Raw genomic sequence first — 20,606 nt, forward strand, 5'->3', positions numbered from 1 at the left:
TTGCAACCCAATGATGAATGATGGTGGATTCACTTCAATTATGATCGGAATGAGAGTCAGTCACCTAATAATTTTATTTATTCTTGAATTTAGTCGCATCAGGACATAAGAGAGAGGAAAAAAATAAATATAGTAAAAGTGTAGTCTTTTAGAAAATTTAATTATTTTTAAAATTATAAAATTAATTTGTATCAATTTATTAAACCTTGAAAATTCTCTCATAAATCTTCATTTCATTTGGTGTTTGCTATTCTATTTTATTTGTTTAATTTTTATGTAAAAAAAAAAAACTAAAGATGTTTAATTTTATTGTTTGTTATCAAAAAATTGAAAAGAGAAGTCAAAAACGAATATATATATATATATAGGGAGATAGAGATAGATAGAGAGAGAGAGAGAGAGAGAGGAGAGGAGAGGACGACGACAACGGACCGTGGACGGCTATGGACGGACTGGTCGCCGACGATGCGTCAGGTGCGTTTCTCGTGCGAGAGTTCAATTTGATCGAGAGAGGGAAGCTGTTGATACTTTGAGAGTGTTGAAATGGGTTTTGTATTTGGTTGGCTGAAACTGAAAATGAGAAGGCTTTTTGATAGCTTTCATTTTTTCCATTTGTTTCCATTCTGTTTTCATTTTTTTGGACTGGAAAATGAAAATCAAACAGACGAAGAAGTGCCTAACATGATAGTATGTTGGCTCATTCTGCTATGTTCGGCTTAGCCTGCGATCCACCCGTTTGAAGAAATGCCTAACTTGATAATATGTTTGATTAATTTCAAGAAAATGAATAAGATGATTAGTGGGTTTTGCATTGAGTAGTTTAGTGGGTTCATACATGATTAGTAATTTATGTGTTTCAATGTCAAACCCTTTCATATTTTCTTCTGTTTTCAACTCCACTAACTTCTGCTAAGATTCTATCTTACTGTCCAAAATCACTTTTTTTTTTCCCCCTAAATGAAGATTCAGTTCTCTACGATACAGAAGTTATAAGCCCATTATTGTACTCCCAATATATTTGCAATAATATTGAGGTATGCCCTATTTTCGTAACTTTCTAAAACTGAATTTGGTTCTCTTTCTGCAGTTCACTGGAAGTTGCATGCATTATCCAATTCTTTATGTGACTATGAAGTGGAAATCCGAATTGTTGGCCTTGAAAGCTTTGTCATTTAGATTGAGCCTGATTTGTCTTCTTTGTGGAAGTTCTATTATCTAAACTCAGGTAATTCTTCAATTACCAAATATCTACAGCCATCCCCAGTTCTATTATGTGCCATATCACAGAACGACAAAATTTCCCCTGTACAATTACTGTATTACAAGAAAAACATCATATCAAGCCTTGATTCCACTATGTGGGGTTAGCTTGTACAATTAGTACATTATTCAAAAAAAAAAAGGTAAGAGAAAAAAGTTGAGAATGTAGAGGAACACCTCTACTGCTAGGATTGCGACTTCAAAATAACACCTTGCATGTTTAGGAGTACTTTTCAATTTGCTTCAAGCTGTAATTAGGCATCCAAAGGTTTGCATGGAAAATGTGTACAAGGTTGAAAAAGGTTTCTGTCCCCAGTAGAATGAAGTTGGGTTTATATAGATTACGGATCAATTTGTTTATTCTTCTGTTTCTTGTTTACTCAGTGGGATGACAAGAAAGCAGAAGTGATTAAGATTCAAGAACAGATAAAAGAATTGGAAGTCAAGTAAGAAGGTAAATGACTAAGATGCCGTTCAAAGTTCACTTTTGTCGCAACAAACTAAACTCAGGAAGGGTGATGCTGACCAGATTGTACTGTTCAAGTGAAGCAATAGAAGAAGTTTCTGATACCACTAAAAGAATATGCAAAATAATGATCTCTTGCCCAAAATTAGGGCTTGATACCCTCCTTGACCAGAGTGGGGTAAGGGTTTCACCAGATGTTGTTGAAGAAGTACTCAAAAGATTTGAAAATGCTGGAATGCTGACATATCGGTTCTTTGAATGGGCTGGGAAACAACATAAGTATGAGCACAGCATCAGAGCTTACCACTCTATGATTGAGTCTCTGGCCAAGATAAGGCAATATAAAATTGTGTGGGATCTTGTGAACAGTATGAGGAGCAAGAGAATACTGAACATTGAGACATTTTGTATTATTATGAGAAAGTATGCCAGGGCCCAGAAGATAGAGGAGGCAATATACACATTCAACATAATGGAAAAATATGATGTGCCACCAACTTTAGCAGCATTTAATGGCTTGTTGAGTGCTCTGTGTAAAGCCAAGAACGTGAGGAAAGCCCAAGAGATTTTTGATCAAATGAAAGATCGATACATTCCTGATTTAAAAACCTACAGTATATTGATAGAGGGGTGGGGAAGGGCTCCAAATTTGCCAAAGGCAAGGGAAATTTTCAGGGAGATGATTGACATGGGTTGCAATCCCGATGAAGTAACCTACAGCATTATTGTTGACATTCTCTGTAAAGCTGGAAGGGTCGATGAAGCTGTTGAACTTGTTAAGAATATGTGTGCTGAGGGTTGTAGGCCAACGACATTTATTTATAGTGTTCTAATTCATACTTATGGAGTTGAGAATCGGATTGAAGATGCTGTTGATACATTCTTTAAAATGGAAAGTAATGGAGTCAAGGCTGATGTGGCTGTGTACAATGCTTTGATAAGTGCTTTCTGTAAAGTAAACAAGTTCCAGAATGCATTTAGGGTTTTGCATGACATGGATACCAAGGGGGTCACACCCAATTCAAGGACTTGCAATATCATTCTAAACAGCTTCATAGGCCGTGGTGAGACTGATGAAGCTTTTAGTTTCTTCCGTCGTATGATCAAGATTTGTGAGCCAGATGCAGACACCTATACGATGATGATAAAGATATTTTGTGAAGCAGATGAACTCGAGATGGCTCATAAGGTCTGGAAGTACATGAAGTCAAAACATTTTGTTCCAAGCATGCACATGTTTTCTGCACTAATAAACGGATTGTGTGAGAAGGGTGATGTTTCAAGGGCTTGTGTTTTAATGGAAGAGATGATAGAGAAAGGAATGCGGCCATCAAGGGTGACATTTGGGAGGCTAAGACAATTGCTCATAAAAGAAGGAAGACAAGACGTGCTTGAATTTCTGAACGACAAATTGAATCTTCTGGTCAAGGAACCCTTATGTGATTGAGGGCACCCTGTACTAAACGTGCTAATGAATAGTCAAGACTGTTTTTTGCATGGATCACTAGCAGCAGGAAATCAGAGACTGGTGTTTACAATGACAGGTCACCATCCATCTTTCTCCTTTTATCGGCCTACACGGTCACCTTGTGCGATTGTTCCACATTAACCATTTTTATTTAATAATTGTAAATTTTATTTTCATGTCTATACGAAAAAGGATGGTGTAGTGCAATGACCTCCCTGCGAACCCTGCTTTAGGAGATTGATTGCCCTCATTTAAAAATATACAAGGACCCCTAGGTTGGCCATTAAAGTTATCGGGAGAGCAGTGCAACATTCAATTTTGTTGAAATGAAAAATAAAATCCGTTGATTACGTTTGTTGGATGTATATCTCGTTTTTCTTAACAGATTTATAGTTTTGTTTCTACTTAGTTAGGAACCTCCAATGATCTTTAGATAACACGAAAGCAAGTTGAAGTGCTACTTGTGTTCACAAATATCCCACCATGCTAAGCTTCATAAGCACTCATCCAAAATCCGACCTCCTTGATCACTGAGTCCCATGTTTGTTTGCCAAAAGTCAATTTATATTGTTGAGAATGTGCCATTTTCAATGATCAACTTGCTAGAGGCACAACTGAAATAACCCAACCTGATGTGCTGTAATCACATATGAAATTCTGCAAAGTGGCTTCTTAAGTTTTTGAACCCATTAACAAGCTGCTGAACTACAATTCCAGCCTGGACACTCATCATTGTCCTCTTTTATCAGCCTTCAAAATCTATCCATTATGGATGTTGAAATGCTAGTAAGGGTAAATCACTTCTGTGGGGTGAATTTCTCAACTGTGTATACAGCTTCTATAATCTCAACGAAACGATTCCTCACTTTGTTGGTGCAGGCAAAATATAAAAGCAATAGTGAAAGAACTAAAAAAGCGAGGGCCATAAAAGAAGGCAGGCACTATCTACTTTTAAGGTAAAATCTAAAATGCGAGGTAGTCTTTTCTACTTGCCCTTTATTTTGTAATCAGATCAATTTTTGGTGAACTCTAGGGTTGATGTGTGAAGTTAAATATTTGCCTAAGGGCGAAGAGTGGCTGCTATATCCTCTTCTCAATATCTGATATTAATTGGTGAAAAAAGATTGTAAAAATTTCATTTGCTAGCTAATTTGTTTCTGGCTTTCTTAGAAGTCAAAGTTATAGCATCTTTGCTTGTTCTAGGTAGCTTTCGTTCTTTCTATTTATAAACCTCTCAAAGCGCCCTAATTCAAGTTTGTGTTGTTTTTGTTGTGAGCTGTGCATCAGACATTCTTGTGGTGTTAATTTCATTGAAAATCGGGGCAGCATCTGGTCTCGCCGGGGGGGCATTCGGGGAAAAAAAAAGTCCTAAGCTTCAGGTGGATGCAGTGTCAAGAGGAGGGTGCTTGGTGTTCTATGATTCTTTCATTTGTGTATGTTTGGTTCTGTTGTTAACAGTTTTGAGTAGCCACTTTGTGCAAAAGATATGGTTGCTTCCATCTCTGTTCTTAATTTATATGCTTTGTGTTAGAACTTTGAAGCATTATTATGGACTTTGTTGATTGTTTCTCATCATAGAAAATCTTCCTTCTATGGATTTTCTTGTTTTATCTTTCAGGCGCGTCGAGGGGAAGAACAATAATTTGGGGCATCATAAGGAACTGCCCTAGTCCAATGTAATTTGATCGTGCAACAAGCTATCTGTAATTTGCATAATAATATAATCCTTGCGGGTTTCTTGCGTCCAATTATAGCCTAGATTTTTAAATAAATCCACCGGACTTTATTTCTTTCGTATCAAATAAATCTTAATTATTATTATTATTATTTTTAATTTTTCTGTTTAATCTTTGAACTAAAACAATCAATGATATTTACTCCTATTTTTGTTATTAATTTATGTTTGACTTACACATTTCGAAATAAATAGTATTTTGTTTTTGTTTCATTCCTAATGAATTGGACTACATGACTCCAACGTAACTTTGATAAAAATATTAGGTTGTTTTCTCGTTACATTATTTAGTTTTTTGTTTGATAGTTTTGTTTTTAAAAATTTGAAAATATGTTCTTTTTATTATTTTAAAAAATATTTTTGAAAATAAAAAATTAGAAAATGAAAAAAATTATTTTATGATATTTTTTAAATAAGTTTAATTATTAAATGATAAAATTAATTATTTTTAATAACATTTTATTTTTAAAATAAAATAATAAATTATTGATAATTTATATTAAATATTATTATATATTTTTAATTATAATATAAATATATTATATTTTTTAAATTTTAAATAAATATATAATTTTATTTTTAAAATTTAAGATTTTTTTTTTCTTTTTTAAAGCCAAAACATGAAAAATAAATTATGTTTTTCATATTTTGAATTTAAAGATTGTTTTGACTGAAAACAATTAAAATAATATTTTATTATTTTAAATTTGTTTTACAATTTTTTATTTTATTTTAAAAAATTAAAAATTAGAAATAATCTAAAAACAATAAAGAGAACAAGCCTTAAATATTATCACTTAGATCTTAGAGAAAATATTAACACTTGATCTTAATAATTGGAGAAAAATTAACGGTCTACACGTGAGCATAACATTCATTAACAACCAAATATCATTTACGCACAGTGAAGGGCTTGACTTGTTAGGCGAGTTAACAATGGAATGGGAACAAGGGAAATGGAATGCATAAACATTAAACCTTGTTTGGTATAAATAAGGAATGAAAAGTAATGCAAAAGCTTTTTCCTTACCGTGAAAACAATGAAAATAAATAGATGTCTCACACACTGGTGATTAATTTTTTTGGGCAAAATAAGACCACGCACTATCTTTCTTATTGCCAAGGCACTCCCCCCCTTGTTAGATTTGGCATCAAGACTCCTTCACCTACAATGACGTCAACCTGAAAGGTCTGCAATGAAAAGCTTCTTCTTCCCTCCTAACAAACAAACAAGAAAAAGAAAAAGCTTCTCCCTGGTTTCTCTTCTGGGGTTCAGAATGCCAACCAAATGTGTCATCGATGTCTCCTTGGCTGGTGTTCCCATTACAATACAGTGTCATGCGATAAATAGATAATTGTCAACAATCTACTTGAACTCACGATAATGTTTTTAAGTCACAAATTTAAACTTGGAGAAACTTAACAAAATCTCCGAAAGACCGATTGTGCTCCTCAGTGTCTCCTCATTTTAGATTCACTTCTTGAAAGCATCGTCCCAGAAAGCTTGTTGGTCTCATAGAGGAGTCCAGCAGAAAACAAGAAGCTGCAGTAGAATACAAAAGCATCATAGAGCAAGGCAAGCATTTCCATTTTTTAAGTTTCTATTTTGCTGTTCTGGAGGCATTTGAATTTGTTGCCGTAATAATTTTTTTGTTGTTTTCCAAAGGATGGTCAGGTGGTTATAGACAGCATAATGCATCTCACCCACTTAACAAAACTGCAAAGCAACAATGAAATGCTGTACAGTGTCATTTTCTTTTCATTAAGTCAAGAGTATGACATTAAAAGGGTCCCATAACCTTGTAACAAAAAGAATAAAACAAAACAGAAGATCATATACGGACAGGCAAGAACTCATCCATGAACACAAAAAATATGTAGATGAAAATGGATTTCATTACCCCTCAAGGGCTGGGTCCAGGAGTAGGAAGTTATAACGCCCTCCTTTATAACTAGGACTCATACCTCCTTTTGTGCTTACTTGGCGCATATAGTTTGTGGGGTATTGCATGTTCCCGATATATTTATCCAATGTACACTAACGGCTGTGAGTTCTCATCTATAACAAAAAAAAAAAAAAAAAAAAAAAAGAACAACTACTACAGAGGCATTTCGTGCGTCTCATTTTCTATTTTTTGCTTCCAAGATTATAAGTCAGGTGTGTGGTTTGATCACCATGAATCAGGTGCTTGGTTAGTCCCTCATTTTGGTTTTCCAGAAAACAAGTTCCATAAAGACACCTTTTAGAAAAATTTGAAGTTCATTTCATGTGGTTCTGTACCAAAACAGAGGAATGGAGTGAAAACACAGGCTTAAATTTACTGTACACATAAACCTGCCTTTTTAAGCACCAATTTCTCTGTCATCAATCATCATCGTCATCACTAGCCTTAGTCTCACTAAGCAGGTTAATTACAGGAATTTGAACTCTCCAATTAACTCCATTCTTGACCATATCTTCTGCATGGACATTATATCCATGTCATGTCAAATGTTTTCCACCAAATTTTCTTCGGTCTTTCTATTGTACCTCTTTCACTATGAATGCTAGTTTATTTGTTCTTTTATCACATGTCCAAACTATTTTAATTGCACCCTTCACATCTTATCTTAAATATACACCACTCCAACCTAATTAGAAACAATATAAATTTCTCTATCTACTGATTTATCAAAATACATAAGGCAAGGCTTAGGTCTTCTACAAGACTACTAGGGGCTAGCAGATCATAAGCTAGACTTAAAGATTTTTGTCAAGACCCTCACTCATTACTCAGTCAGATTCTAGCTTAGGCTCTCCATTATAAATCAAGGCCATCAATCATTGGGAGAAGAGAAACAACATTAGCATATCAAGCTTCTACAGTCTCCTTCAGAATACTCAAAAACTCTCTATCCACCACAACTCTCTCTAGTGAATCCCAGCTCTCTCCCTTCCTATCTGTTTGTGTTTAATGCCTACCATAATTCCCAACAAGCTTCCTTTCAGTAGCTCACTGCCAACTCCCCATATTATACTCCACTGAGGAAGAAAACTAGACTTACGGAGCACATGTGCCAGTTCAGAGCCAGCTATATCCTCCCAAGACTTTGGCAGTGTACTAGGCACAGGCCCCCAGACAAGTCTATGGTCAATTTGCTTCTATCAACATAGTACAACGTGTGAATATAATGGTAGTGGAGGGGAGGCGAGGGGTGGGGTGGGGAGCTGATCCCTGTATCTTGCATAGAGTAAACACCTAAAGATGTACTCTAAGAAGAAAGACATTCTGCCTCTCTAGGAAGTATATGTTTTTGAGCCATAACAAATGACACAAGATAAAATTTTGACCTACAGTGCAAGGAATTTGCTCAAATCAATTTACACACGCGTGGGACCCTAAACTTATTTGTTTCTTATATAAGGTCACTGAGTTTTTAATTCTTTGTATGCTTATATTGTTGTTAGGTGTTAACATTTCATCTCAGATTGATAAAGAATATGACATTTTCTCCCACCCAATCATGTAATGCTCCCATCACATTGTCACATTGTTGGGAGAGGGAGAAAGAGGGAGGGGGGGTGGGGGGGGAATTTTGGGTGTTTTTCAAAAAATTTAACTGTATTAACTACTGGCAAGGGGAAAGTGCAACAAGGTTTCCACAGCAAGAATAGATGTTGTAATTTCTCGTGTAAGGGCTATCATCTGTTTTTAGGACAAACCTCAAGAGTGTTGACCGTCGAGTGCATTTTACCCACAGTTTTGGCAAAAGATTGTTTGTGCTCATAGACCTCTTTGTGCAACTTTTCCTTGAAATATTTGATATTACTAGAGATAAATTAGTTTTAACTTAATTGCTTCTCATCTTTTGAAAGGCTTAGTGCGATGCCTCCTTTTAGGAGCAATCTTTAAGACGAAGTTGACTCTTAGTCATCTTTTTTTCCCTTGACTTCTTGAAGCACCATTATCAATTGAGTGGGGAGGACAAATGCCTTTGGTGCTTTCCTAGAGGTGATTTCTTCTTCTAGTGCATTCTTGCTATAATTCCCTTTGCAAGCATGATGAGTCAACTTTCTTAGAAAGTTTTCAACTCACCTTGGAAAGTTCTTTGGTATTCAAAAGCTCCTCTTGAGGGTTTTTCTCTTTTTTGGTTATTTAGTTAGTAGATGGTGAACCTTGGTAACAAGGGTAAGGTTGCTTCTTTATGAGTAGGTCACAGGTTCAACTTATAAAAACAATCTCTTTGCAAAGCAAGGGTAAGGCTGCATATAAAAATGACCCTTGCTTCACATTTGTAGAGTGTGGGACCTTGTGCAATAGGGATATCTTTTTTTTTGTCACTGCGGTTCTCCTTGTGCGTGAGCCTTGGTTGCAATGGTAAGGTTACTTGCTTCTTTATGATTGAAAGACAATGAGTTTTAATTGTGGAAACCTCTTTGTAAAGTAAGAGTGAGGTTACATATAAAAAATGACCCTTCCCCAACTATCGCAAAACAAAAAGCCTCATGCATTGAAGATGTCTTTATTTAGAATAGCCTTACATAAGGATACATCCATGGATAGAAATGATTGGAGAGCTAAAATCAATGGATTAAGGCTTGTAACTGTTGTTGTTGTGTAGTTTCAGTTAGCCTCTCATGGCTCAAATCTCACTTCTAATAGCTCAAGGACTAGAAGCAATATGTTGGTATATTAGTGCTTTTTACACCAAAAAAAGAAAAAGGATAGGAATTCTGTTGGCCATTTCCTTTTACATTGGATAGTAGAGTGAGATATTTAGTGTTTTTATTTTTTATTTTTTGTGTGTGGTCTATTTTGATGTTTAGTGGGTTATGCCAACTATGATTCCAGAGGTCGTTAGACCTTGGAGAATGGCTTGCCACAAGAGGAGCTTGAGATGCACTTGGATCATTTAGCTTGAATTTAATTGTAGAGCTTTTTAGGATAGAGAATAATTTGAAGGGATGTTTTTGTTGGTGAAGGAGAGCATTCCCTTTCCCTTATGGGGTGTTTGGTACAAGAGAAGTTCTTAGATTTCTAATATTCATGATTTCTGAGAATGCTCTTCAGAATCTTTAATTCCCAAAATTTATGTAATTCTATATTTAGTTAGGTTTAAACGTTTTCAGGAATGTTGGGTATTTTTTTTCTAAAAATCTTACATTCCTATGTTTGGTTTAAATACAACATTCCTGAAAATCCATGTTATTTTTTCAAAATTACCTTTATTTGATTTTTTTTTAAAAAATGATAAATTCCTTCTAGTATATAAAATATTGGGCTATAGGGTTATAAGAGGGCAAGGGACATGGAGTACGGGGTTATAAAAGGGTAATGGGTGTCTTAGTTTTTTTATTGGTTAAAAACTTCCCCTAGTCCATGGGAATTCAAGATTCCCAACCCTCCCATGGAAATCTTTTTGTGGGAAAGTTGATTAAAAATAAATCTTGGGAATGCTATTTTCCCAGGATTTTTTTTTTTTAAAAAGTTGTACTAAAAATTGGAATGTAGATTCCCAACCTAAAATTTCTAAGAATCTAAAAACTTCTCTTGTACCAAATGCCCCTTAGACCTTTTGGTCTTTGATTTTGGTCTTTTGTTTAGGCTCACCCTCTTTTAGTACTGATTTTCTAATAATATCTTTTTTTTTTTTCTTTTTTCTCATGGAAAAACAAGGAAAAGTAAAAAGAAAAAAAAAAGCCTCAAAAAATAAGACTGATAGAAATAACTGGAGAATTAGAATTCACGTAGCTGACCCCACATAGATAAAGGCTTGAAATGCTATTTTTGTTGTTATGGAAAAGCATGAAAAAGATTTCATAAAAAGCAAGGCTTTATATCATGGCTCTCATAAAGAGCAATATAGCTTGATGTGGTTTCCTTTCATTTGAAGACCAAAACTTCATTAGGGCTTGCATCTATTTTCTCACCACATCCATCAAAAACTAAGACAATTAATCAAGATATCACAAGTTATCAAAAAGAAAAAGGTCAAGATACCATTTAACTCCTGTTCAAATATCATATCTTTCCATGTTTTAATTGAAAAACGAAACCATATAGTCAAAAGTTATAAGGAAAGAACTCATAAGCATTACCATGTTGTGATACAGACTCGATGAACAGTGCTAGCAGCAATAAGTGCAACTGCCTCTGAGAAAATAACTGCAAAGGGAGAAAAGCCATTATTTTAATTAAAGTGCTTTATTACTTCATCAGAGTAAGCAATGCTGGAAAGCAACTACCTATACCTCATTATTTCTTAGGCAGAAACTAATTCAGAATAAACCTAATCTAGTTTGAGCTAAGAAAACAGTTTTATATTAGAAGGTAATAATCATTACATGCAAAAATAAAAGCTAACAAAATAATTGCAATGCACCTAGATGTACCAAAAAAGGAATGCCTTTCTTTTCCCTATATCACTAAACCTTTCAACTTCAGAAATGAGTAGTAACAATAAGATATTTATGATAACAATCACAGGAATCTTGAATGACAGATCAGAAATTTATGACGTGCGGCGGAGTAATCAGTTATAAACAGAGACTTATCATAGGATAAAATTTTTAGCTGCTTAGTTCAATCCCAAAACTCATTGTCCTCATTTTTCTTCAACCAAGTACAACTAAATGTTCTGTACCACAGCCAATACATATTGCTTGATCTGAAAAAAGATCCTGAAGAAGGTTTGGGTAAAACTTCTTCTCAAATATATTGGCATTGGCATTGGCCATAGCTTTTTTTCTTTTTTTTTTTCTTTTGATACATTTGGTCAAAACTTTTGTAGGAAGTATGCTTCATGAAAAAGGTTTACACCTGATCGAGAACGAATATGGTGCCCGTGATGCATCTGAAAATGTGAAATAAACAGTGACTTTATTACAATGACATAACACAGATTACTCATCTCACAAGTAGCCTATCTGGCTCAAATGCATAATAAAGTAAGAAGCTCTAAAGCATCTTACCATGGTTCTAGAAAATCCAGGAGGAAAAAAATAGCTCATCAAATACAAATTCAAATTGCATATGATGAATCTAGCATGTCTCTGACTGATCTACTTGGAAACAACAACTAATATAAAGAATTAAGGAATCACTCCACAATATTAGCCTAGAAAAAATAAACATAAAAAAAATGAATTTCATTCCCCCCCGCCAAAAACAAAAAAAAAAAAGTTTCAACAGTCAAGAAGCAGTGCTGTAGCAGCAATTTAAACAAGTAACTTTAAGGTTAAAGTCAATATCAAGTTTGAAATTTCTTTTCTACGTAGGTTGTGGGCCATTGCTGCTTGTCCAAGAATTGTGGAATCATGCCCATGGGCATTGAATTGGTACTCACCTATTATGAACTTTAAGCTTTGAACTTTAATGATCCCCCAAACTCATCTATGAAATAGAGGTATATACTTTAACCAAAAAGATTGATGGCCAATCCAAGGGGTCAAAACACCATAGGTCTTAACACAAAGCTATACATAGGCGTAACCTCATCAATGCACTATGCACATTTTTGTCCATTTCTGCCTCCACTAGACAGTCTACAGGCATAATGTTAAGAACATATCAAGAATTTCAAGAGAAACTAATAATAGTAAGAAAACTATGAAGGACTAGGGATACAGACAATTTATAAATGCTTCCCTTATTCTTGTTTCACTAAACTAATCTACAATCATCACATTGAGAATTCTGAAAAAGGAAAAAATGAAATTAGCTTACCGGCCCCCCACCCAGTCTTGACGCCAATAGTTTCTTGATAATTCCCAATGAACTGCAAAAAATGAAGTTAAGTGAGTGCACAGTACCATGACCAACTCTATACACATCACTATCATGCCAAGTCATTGAAACATGTGAGTCATGTCCAAAATAAAATGATAAATTACAACCAGAGAGAGAGAGAGAGAGAGAGAGAGAGAGAGAGAAGAAAAAAGATGCAACAAGTAATGCCTCTAAAGAAACTAACTGTAGTCATGAACATCAACTCAGTGCATGCGTTTTCAGGTATCAACACTTATTTGACACAGGCCAATATGTGTCGGACAAGTGTCTAAATATTCCTATTACTTGATGAACTTTAAAATATTTAAATGGGGCGCATTTGCCCACCATCTATACACACATTTCAGTAAATTAGATAAAAAGAAGAAAGAAGCATAAAATTAAAATAGAAAACAAATATGTATAACAACAATCACTCGACTTAATCCCACTAGATAGGGTTGCATACATGAATTCTAGTCTTCTATCCATTCATGAATTCTAGCTAGGTTTTCAAGAGGTTCCCACCAAGTTTTCTTTGGTCTTCTTCTACTAACATCCTCTTTTTCATCCACCCGCCTTATCAGTGTCTTCTCTACAGACTTCCTCTTTTCTTTGTTGTTGCATCTTTTCGCATCTTACCTTTAGTAGGCACTACTCCTACCTCACTGCATATAATACCATTTTTTCTTTTTTCTTTTTGTATGGCCATGTCACAACCCGGGGGTAATCTTGTAATCGGGTACATATGATTAGCGGGGGAGTTACACAATTGTATCTAGAGACTATGTGTAGGCGATTAGAGCCAAGTGCACATGGCCACTTGAGCTGTTTTAGAAACTATAATAACCGTCTCTCCTATAAATAAGATAATACCAACGAGAACCTATCTGTCAAATCAGAGATATGACATTTTGGTATCAGAGCCAGCAACCTATAAACTACAAAAATGGCAAAAGAAAAACAAGCAGAGCAGACAGAATCATAGATAGATGCCCTGGAAATGGGGATGCGTCAGTATTAGGAGTAGGTAGAGGATCGCCTAGATCTCTTAGAATTGGACATCAGGAACATGAACAAGGACATTAACTGGAGTGTGAATCGGGCAACGAGCGGACTTCGAGAAGAGATTGCTAGATTAAGCTAGCAATTCAACCAACAATTGAGTGCTGCCTTGAGCATCTTTGCTTGGCAACCTCATACCAGCCTCCCGACTGACTTTCCCCCCCGGGCCTCATCGGCGCCAATTCTCTAATGACGCCGCGGGTGAGGCAGAGGCCCAACAATCAAGGGGAGACAGGGGAACAAGCAGAAGCATAAGAGGACAATCCGAACCGTGGGATTGGAGGTAACCAATTCACCATCCCAGGGCCAAGGATTGACATCCCTCCATTCGAGAAGGACTGACCTCGTTTGTGGATCCGGTAGTGTGAAAGGGTGTTTTACTAGTACCGAGTGGTAGAGAGAGATAAGGTGAACACGATGACCGCTTACTTGGATGATGTCGCAGAAGCTTGGTTCTAGAATTGGAGCCGAGGAAGGACGGAGTGGAGTTGGCCGGAGTTCGTTAATGGCCTCTGCAACAGGTTTGGAGAGAAGACAAGGGCTGATGTCATTGAGGAGTTCAATAAGTTAAAACAAAGGGGAACGATGGAGGGGAGATTCGAAGAGCTTAGATCCTTGCTCTCCCCTTACACACCCCTCATTAGATGAAGACTATTTCGTGTCCAGCTTCATCAGTGGGCTGGACGATTTGATTTGACCAATGGTGAAAATGCTCTATCCAACATCAGTTGGACAAGCAGCAGAGCAAGCTCGCCTTCACAAACTATCCTTGGAGACCTTAGCTAAGAGGCATAGGCTAACCTCCAAAGGCAGTAGAGAGGAGACTCCCTACGGTGGGATGAGTAGAGGGAGTAGTTAACCCTAGCAGAGAAATGGATCAATGGGAAGGAACCCCCTTGCCCCAACCCCAACCAAGGCATTGACTATAGATTAGAAGAGACAATTGGGGCTTTGCTTTAGGTGTGGGGAGACGTATGGTCAGGGGCATCAGTGTAAGAGGTTGTTGTTAACAATGGAATGCCAGGGAGAAGAAGAAGGGGAACCCGTTGAAGGTGAAGAGGGTGGAGAAATATCAATGCACGCCCTGCAAGCCCAGGCCTCGGGCAGGGTACTAGAGGTGAAGGGAGTAGTTGGGAAGAGGAAGCTTGTAGTACTCATTGACAATGGCAGTACTCATAGTTTCCTAGACGAGGAAACAACCACAATCCTCCAATGCAACGTACAAGAGACTCCTCCCCTATCGGTCTTGATAGCTAATGGGAGTTGGACGGTGAGCCAATTCAAGTGTGTTAGGTTCAAGTGGATGATGGATGGGCATGAATTTTCTACTGATTTGCAGATCCTAAGATTGGGGGGATGCCACATTGTGTTGGGGGTCGATAGGATGCGGACAGTGAGCCCCCTTGTATTAGACTTCAATATTTTAGAAATCATGTTTGATAAGGAGGGCCGGAAGGTGACCCTAGAGGTGCCAGGAAGTAGAGGAGTGCAACGCTATAACGGGGAAAAGGTTGCAAAGACTATTAGAGCATGGGGGCACATCAATAGGGCAATTACACTCCCCATATGCCCGGGAGATAGAGGAAGAAGAGGAATATGTTGTAGGCGAGTAGAGGAGTGGAGGGCAGACCATAAACCAGGCCCTAACACCAACGACCACTCAAGTACACCCTCATGGCCCAATTCACACACTGTTAATGGAGTTTGAGGATTTATTTACCACACCTTCCACCCTTCCCCCTCCCAGATTCCTTGATCACTCCATCCATCTCAAACCAGATAGTGAACCCATCAACCTCAGAACCTATAGATATTCTCCTTTCCAAAAGGCAGAAATCGAAAAACTAATCAAGGAAATGTTAGCCAAATCCTTGACCCAACCAAGCCAAAGCCCATTCACTTCCTTGATTCTTTTAGTAAAGAAAAAGGATGGTTCATGGAGGTTCTACATTGACTACAAGCAGCTCAACTCTATAACCATCAAGAATGAGTTTCCCATTCCCATTATCAAGGACCTCCTAGATGAACTAGTCGGAGCCTCTATTTTTTCCAAATTGGACCTCACCTCAAGGTACCACCAAATCAAAATGAACCCTGAGGATAGCCTTAAAACAACCTTCCGTACCCACCAAGGACACTATGAGTTCTTGGTCATGCCTTTTGGTTTTATAAACACACCTGCAACCTTCCAAGCCCTCATGAACCGCATCTTTACTCCTTGTCACGACCTAAGGGTCCATTTTGTAATTTTTCAAAACCTTTACAAGTAGGCAGTAGCTAACTGATTCAGTTATGTTGTAATGACCCTTAGACCCTCACGAGATGGCTATAACCGCTAGAGGCATGAGGATGAGAATTCATTCACGGAAATAATATTGAATTCTCTCTCTCCAATTTCCTCTCTCAATTCTCCCTCCAATTTCTATCTCTCTTTCCCCCCCCCCCCCCCTTTTTCTCTCTTCCTCAATTCTTTTATATGTTCGGAAATTCAAGTCTCGATCCAGAGACTTGTCACTCCCTACCTTCGCAAGTTTGTGCTAGTATTCTTCGATGACATTCTAATCTACAACACAAACCTAGACTAACACCTAATCCATCTAAGGAAGGCCTTTGAAATCCTCAAACTCCATCAACTCTATGTGAAGAGGTCCAAACGTACGTTTGCAGAGGCTAGAGTGGAGTATCTTAGCCATATCATCTCTGGCTAGGGTGTTAAGCACTGATCCCCAAAAGATTCCAGCTATGAAACAGTGGTCAGTCCTGAGACCCTAAAGGAGTTGAGAGGGTTCCAAGGGCTCACGGGCTACTACCGGAGGTTTATCAAAGGGTATGGAATGATTAGTAAGCCCTTCACTAGTTTGCTAAAGAAGAATAGCTTCCAATGGGGTGTAAAGGCTGAGGATGCTTTTAAGTCCCTCAAGGAGGCCAAAACTCAAGCTCCATTCTGGCATTGCTGGATTTCTCTAAAGAGTTCGTATTGGAAATGGATGCCTGAGTCACAGGGGTAGGGGCAATCTTAATTTAAGAAGGCAAGCCAATAGTTTATCTAAGTCAAGCTCTGGCCCCCGGGCATCCTGGCCTTAGTATCTATGACAAAGAGCTGTTGACCGTCCTAATGGCTGTGGATAAGTGGAGATATTACTTGGAGGGTAGGCCATTCACAATCAGGATAGACCATGAGAGCTTGAAATTCCTATCACAGTAGATGGCTCACAATCAGCTACAAAGTAAGGGAATTACCAAGCTCAGGGGGTTTGACTACGATATCCAATACAGAAGGGGGAAGGAGAATCTAGTGGCAAATGCTTTGTCAAGAAGGTAGGACGAGGAGAGGTGCCACGCAATTTCAGCTTTGGTGCCTGATTGGATGCAAGGCATAGCTAATAGCTATGAGCAGACTAGTTGGATCAAAGAGGTTCTGGCTCGCTTATCTTATCCATACAACCCCAAGATGACTCGGGATATGTTCTAAAAGGAGGATTGCTTAGATATAATGGAAGGGTGGTGATCGGAGAGGACGAGAAACTGAAGGAGCAGATATTATAGCCCCTACATGACTCTCCCATTGGAGGGCATTTGGGGTTGAATGTAACCTACCACCAAGTTAGGCAACTATTCTACTGGCCAGGGCTCAAGAGGGACGTAACAAGGTATGTTTTAAAGTGCAGTACCTGCCAAAGATGCAAGTATGAGCAGGTACCTCACCCGGGTCTTCTCCAACCCTTGGAGATACCCTCCCAGGCGTGAGAACAAGTTACCATGGACTTCATCGAAGGACTGCCCAAGTCAGAAAGTTTTGACACTATTTTGGTAGTGATGGACCGAGTGACAAAGTTCAGCCACTTCATTGCCTTAGCACACCCTTTTATTGCTACAAAGGTGGCAAGGAGACTAATGGATAATGTGTTCAAACTGCATGGGTTGCCACGAGCTGTGATTTTAGATAGGGACAAGGTATTTACCAGTCAATTCTGGAAAACATTATTCCGAGGGCTGGGGATAGGATTGCATTTGTCACCAGCTTACCACTCAAAAATCGATGGGTAAACTGAACGGGTGAATCAATGCTTATAGACATACCTAAAGTGTATGTGCTCTACTAAGCAAAGGAGTTAGAATCAATGGTTGGCTTTGGCACAATGGTGGTGCAACACCAATTATCACATTGCCCACAAGAGGACTCCCTATTTGAGACCACGGCAAACCAGTATTTGCAGGACATACAAGAGGCCCTATAGGTGATCAAGATTGACACCTTACATATATTGCATATATTGAAAGAACAAATTACCCTCAAATGTTGCATATATTGGTACTTAGCTGAAGATTTTGAACCATACAATGAGGAGAATTTTATAGTTGTTATACCTAGGGTCACTGGATCAGATTTCTTAGACGAAAATTATGCCACTCTCAACCGCACACACTCACGAACGAAATTGAAAGAACAAATTAAAGAATGAAAATGAAATGATAAACAGAACAGGAAGTAATAACTCCTAAGTTGCAAAGAATGCAATTAGTGAAATAAAGTCAAAAGCTCATGAAAATTTATTCCACCAACTCAACTCAAATAAGTTTGCTAACGCTAGAGATGAAAAAACAATGGGTTTGGGCAAGTGAAGTGCATAAAAGACAAAAAATTAAAAAGTGCTACTAAACACAAAGAGATAAACTGTCACTTTGTGAGACAAATGTTGATTGCTAAAGAAACTAGTGGCTCATTCGTTGGCTCTAATGACCAGTTGTTGATCTTCTTATAAAGACATTACGGGGCCCCACGATTTGACTACATTTGTACCAAGCTAGGCACATATGATGCGTATGCGCCTACTTGAGGGGGAATGTTAGCTTTATATATTGTACATGCTTAGACTTGTGCATAGTGATTCCTAAGTTGTACCTAGTAAAGTGTATACATACCTAACACACATGAATAAAATATTTTAACTTTTTGTCTCTTTCTCAAAACTCTTAACATTTTATATCATTCTCCCCAATCAATGCCCCCCCCCCCCCCCCCCCCCCTCCCCTTTATAGTAGAAGTTTCAAAAAGAAACCTAAAACTTATTATTTATTGCATAAAGGAAATTCTATAACCAAAGCTTTAATTTCAACAATAGAAAATACCACGAAAAACACTGAGCTGTAGAGTATTTAATGCAAAATGTTTAAGAAGAAAATTAACTAGGAGAGAAAGGATAATGCACATCAAAAAGGAGGCAAAACAAAAGTAGTATTTGGCCGGAATAACCAGCCCATGTAAAGATATAATTCAATAAGGATAAGAACATATAGGAATAATAAATCAATGCATATAAAGTTTGTACAGTAATGCATATAAATCAATGCAAGAATCACATATAGGAATAATCAGGTGATTGTGAGGCACTCTAGAAAGAATCAAGAAAAAAGATGCATTTTTTACTCACAGTCAGCAATGTAAGAAAGACAAGCGAACTGGAAAAGCCTCCAAGTATGGTGAATAACTCGGTGGATGCTAACTTCCCTCTATACATTTCTTGCAGCGAGAGAATGACAATGAGCAGAAGAAGAGAATACAACATGGAACTCCCAGTTCCTGCCATGGCCTTCAGGTTGCATGGAGAAGGTAAAAATAAATAAATAAATAGTTCGAACAGGTAATTACTAAGAACAATAATAACAACTAATGCGTAGCCATTTATATTCACAAGCCCGTGGCAGGACCCCAAAGAGAAAACTACAAAAGAATAATGCACTTCAGCAAAGTTTATTTTGATATAAAAAAAAAAAAAATGCTCCAACCATGCATTAACCCACAGTTTGAGACATTGAAATTTTATGTACAGCTGAAAAGTTTAACCCTTTTAGGAGGGCACCAAACGAGCCATTCATTTTAAACTACAACAATTTGTTTCACAGTTTATATTGTTCATCTCTTGTCAGAATGCGAGATACTCGAGCAAAGTAACAACCAACACATCACTGCTCGAAACGAAACCCTAACTTCATTTAGTTGCATACAAAACAGAGCAAAAAAGGCGAAGACTACTGAAATCAAGAGGCTTGCAGTCATTCAAGCCCCTTGATTTCTGTTCTCGTTTCTAGTTTCTAGACACATTACTGAAAATCGAAGTCATCGAGGATCATATGATCAGCGCTGGAACAAAAACAAATTCATCTCGATTGCTCCCTCCTTCCCCCCGTATTCAGAGTAATCAAACGAATACTAGATAATTCCCTAGATTTGATCCGCAGAGCCATAAAATTTTTGCGAATACATATTCATATGCACATAAGAAATTGAGAAGATCACGATCTTACCTCCGTAAACCCTAGTCAGGTCGAATCGCTGCTCTAGTGGGATCCGATCTTCTTCGGGATAAATTGGGGCTTTATGGCAGTGACAAGATCAAGCTGGGGCACAGTTTTGATAATATTGTGAATGTAAAGGGTATATATGTCAAAAAAACGTTCCATAAAACAATCTTTCCAAGTTTTATTCTCAGTCACATTTGAAGAGTCATATTTTAATATACCTAACATACCTTCTTTTGAAAACTTATTTTTACTCTCAAAGTGATTTTTTCCATCAATCAATTACCAATCGATCATACGTAGCCACCCACCGATTCATAATAAAAATAATACAACAAAAAAACACACCTGATCCTATGCAGTCGAAAACGAAAAAATAGATAAACATATAAAAGTAAAAGAACACACATATATACACAAACACATACATATATATATACATATATACATTGAAAGTCACATATACACCCAATACACAAACATAAATATATGTATATATACACACACAGAGAGACACACACATATATACACGCAGGAAGCCGTGACCATGGGACAGTCATGGTC

At 37.3% G+C, this 20,606-nt stretch overlaps 2 protein-coding genes across 6 annotated transcripts; one reads left to right on the forward strand and one right to left on the reverse strand.

Annotated features, from left to right (window-relative positions):
- The first annotated feature begins 367 nt into the window (after positions 1-367).
- Positions 368-4,804, forward strand: LOC127807150 (pentatricopeptide repeat-containing protein At1g77360, mitochondrial). 5 transcript variants are annotated; one of them, XM_052344800.1, is made up of 6 exons: positions 368-474; positions 1,088-1,225; positions 1,645-1,714; positions 1,790-3,270; positions 4,074-4,150; positions 4,482-4,804. In XM_052344800.1, the coding sequence occupies exon 4, from the start codon at positions 1,854-1,856 to the stop codon at positions 3,171-3,173; it is 1,320 nt and encodes a 439-aa protein (XP_052200760.1). In that variant the 5' UTR covers positions 368-474; positions 1,088-1,225; positions 1,645-1,714; positions 1,790-1,853; the 3' UTR covers positions 3,174-3,270; positions 4,074-4,150; positions 4,482-4,804. The 5 variants fall into 5 exon arrangements, with proteins under 5 accessions (XP_052200760.1, XP_052200756.1, XP_052200758.1 ...); XM_052344796.1 differs by having other exon boundaries at positions 1,645-3,270; XM_052344801.1 differs by lacking the exon at positions 1,088-1,225 and having other exon boundaries at positions 460-474.
- Positions 4,805-5,936: 1,132 nt separating this feature from the next.
- LOC127808151 (uncharacterized) lies at positions 5,937-20,176 on the reverse strand. Its single transcript, XM_052346556.1, has 5 exons — positions 20,049-20,176; positions 19,175-19,333; positions 12,636-12,687; positions 11,009-11,075; positions 5,937-6,472 (listed from the first exon to the last, which is right to left on the reverse strand). Exons 2-5 carry the CDS (start codon positions 19,328-19,330, stop codon positions 6,382-6,384), a joined length of 366 nt encoding a protein of 121 aa, XP_052202516.1. The 5' UTR covers positions 19,331-19,333; positions 20,049-20,176; the 3' UTR covers positions 5,937-6,381.
- Positions 20,177-20,606: the final 430 nt, after the last annotated feature.

The sequence above is a fragment of the Diospyros lotus genome, chromosome 8 (assembly GCF_014633365.1).
Source record: "Diospyros lotus cultivar Yz01 chromosome 8, ASM1463336v1, whole genome shotgun sequence".
Lineage (NCBI taxonomy): Eukaryota > Viridiplantae > Streptophyta > Magnoliopsida > Ericales > Ebenaceae > Diospyros > Diospyros lotus.

What these genes read in the sequence shown, in the direction of transcription:
- LOC127807150 (XM_052344796.1), top strand. Translation starts at nt 1,719, where the DNA reads ATGACTAAGATGCCGTTCAAAGTTCACTTTTGTCGCAACAAACTAAAC.
- LOC127808151 (XM_052346556.1), bottom strand. Translation starts at nt 19,330, where the DNA reads ATGGCAGGAACTGGGAGTTCCATGTTGTATTCTCTTCTTCTGCTCATT. An exon ending in TCTTTCTTACATTGCTGACT is followed by an intron (nt 12,688 to 19,174) that starts GTGAGTAAAAAA and finishes CATTTTTTGCAG; the next exon opens with TTCATTGGGAATTATCAAGA. An exon ending in CGAGTCTGTATCACAACATG is followed by an intron (nt 6,473 to 11,008) that starts GTAATGCTTATG and finishes ATTCTACTGCAG; the next exon opens with CTTCTTGTTTTCTGCTGGAC.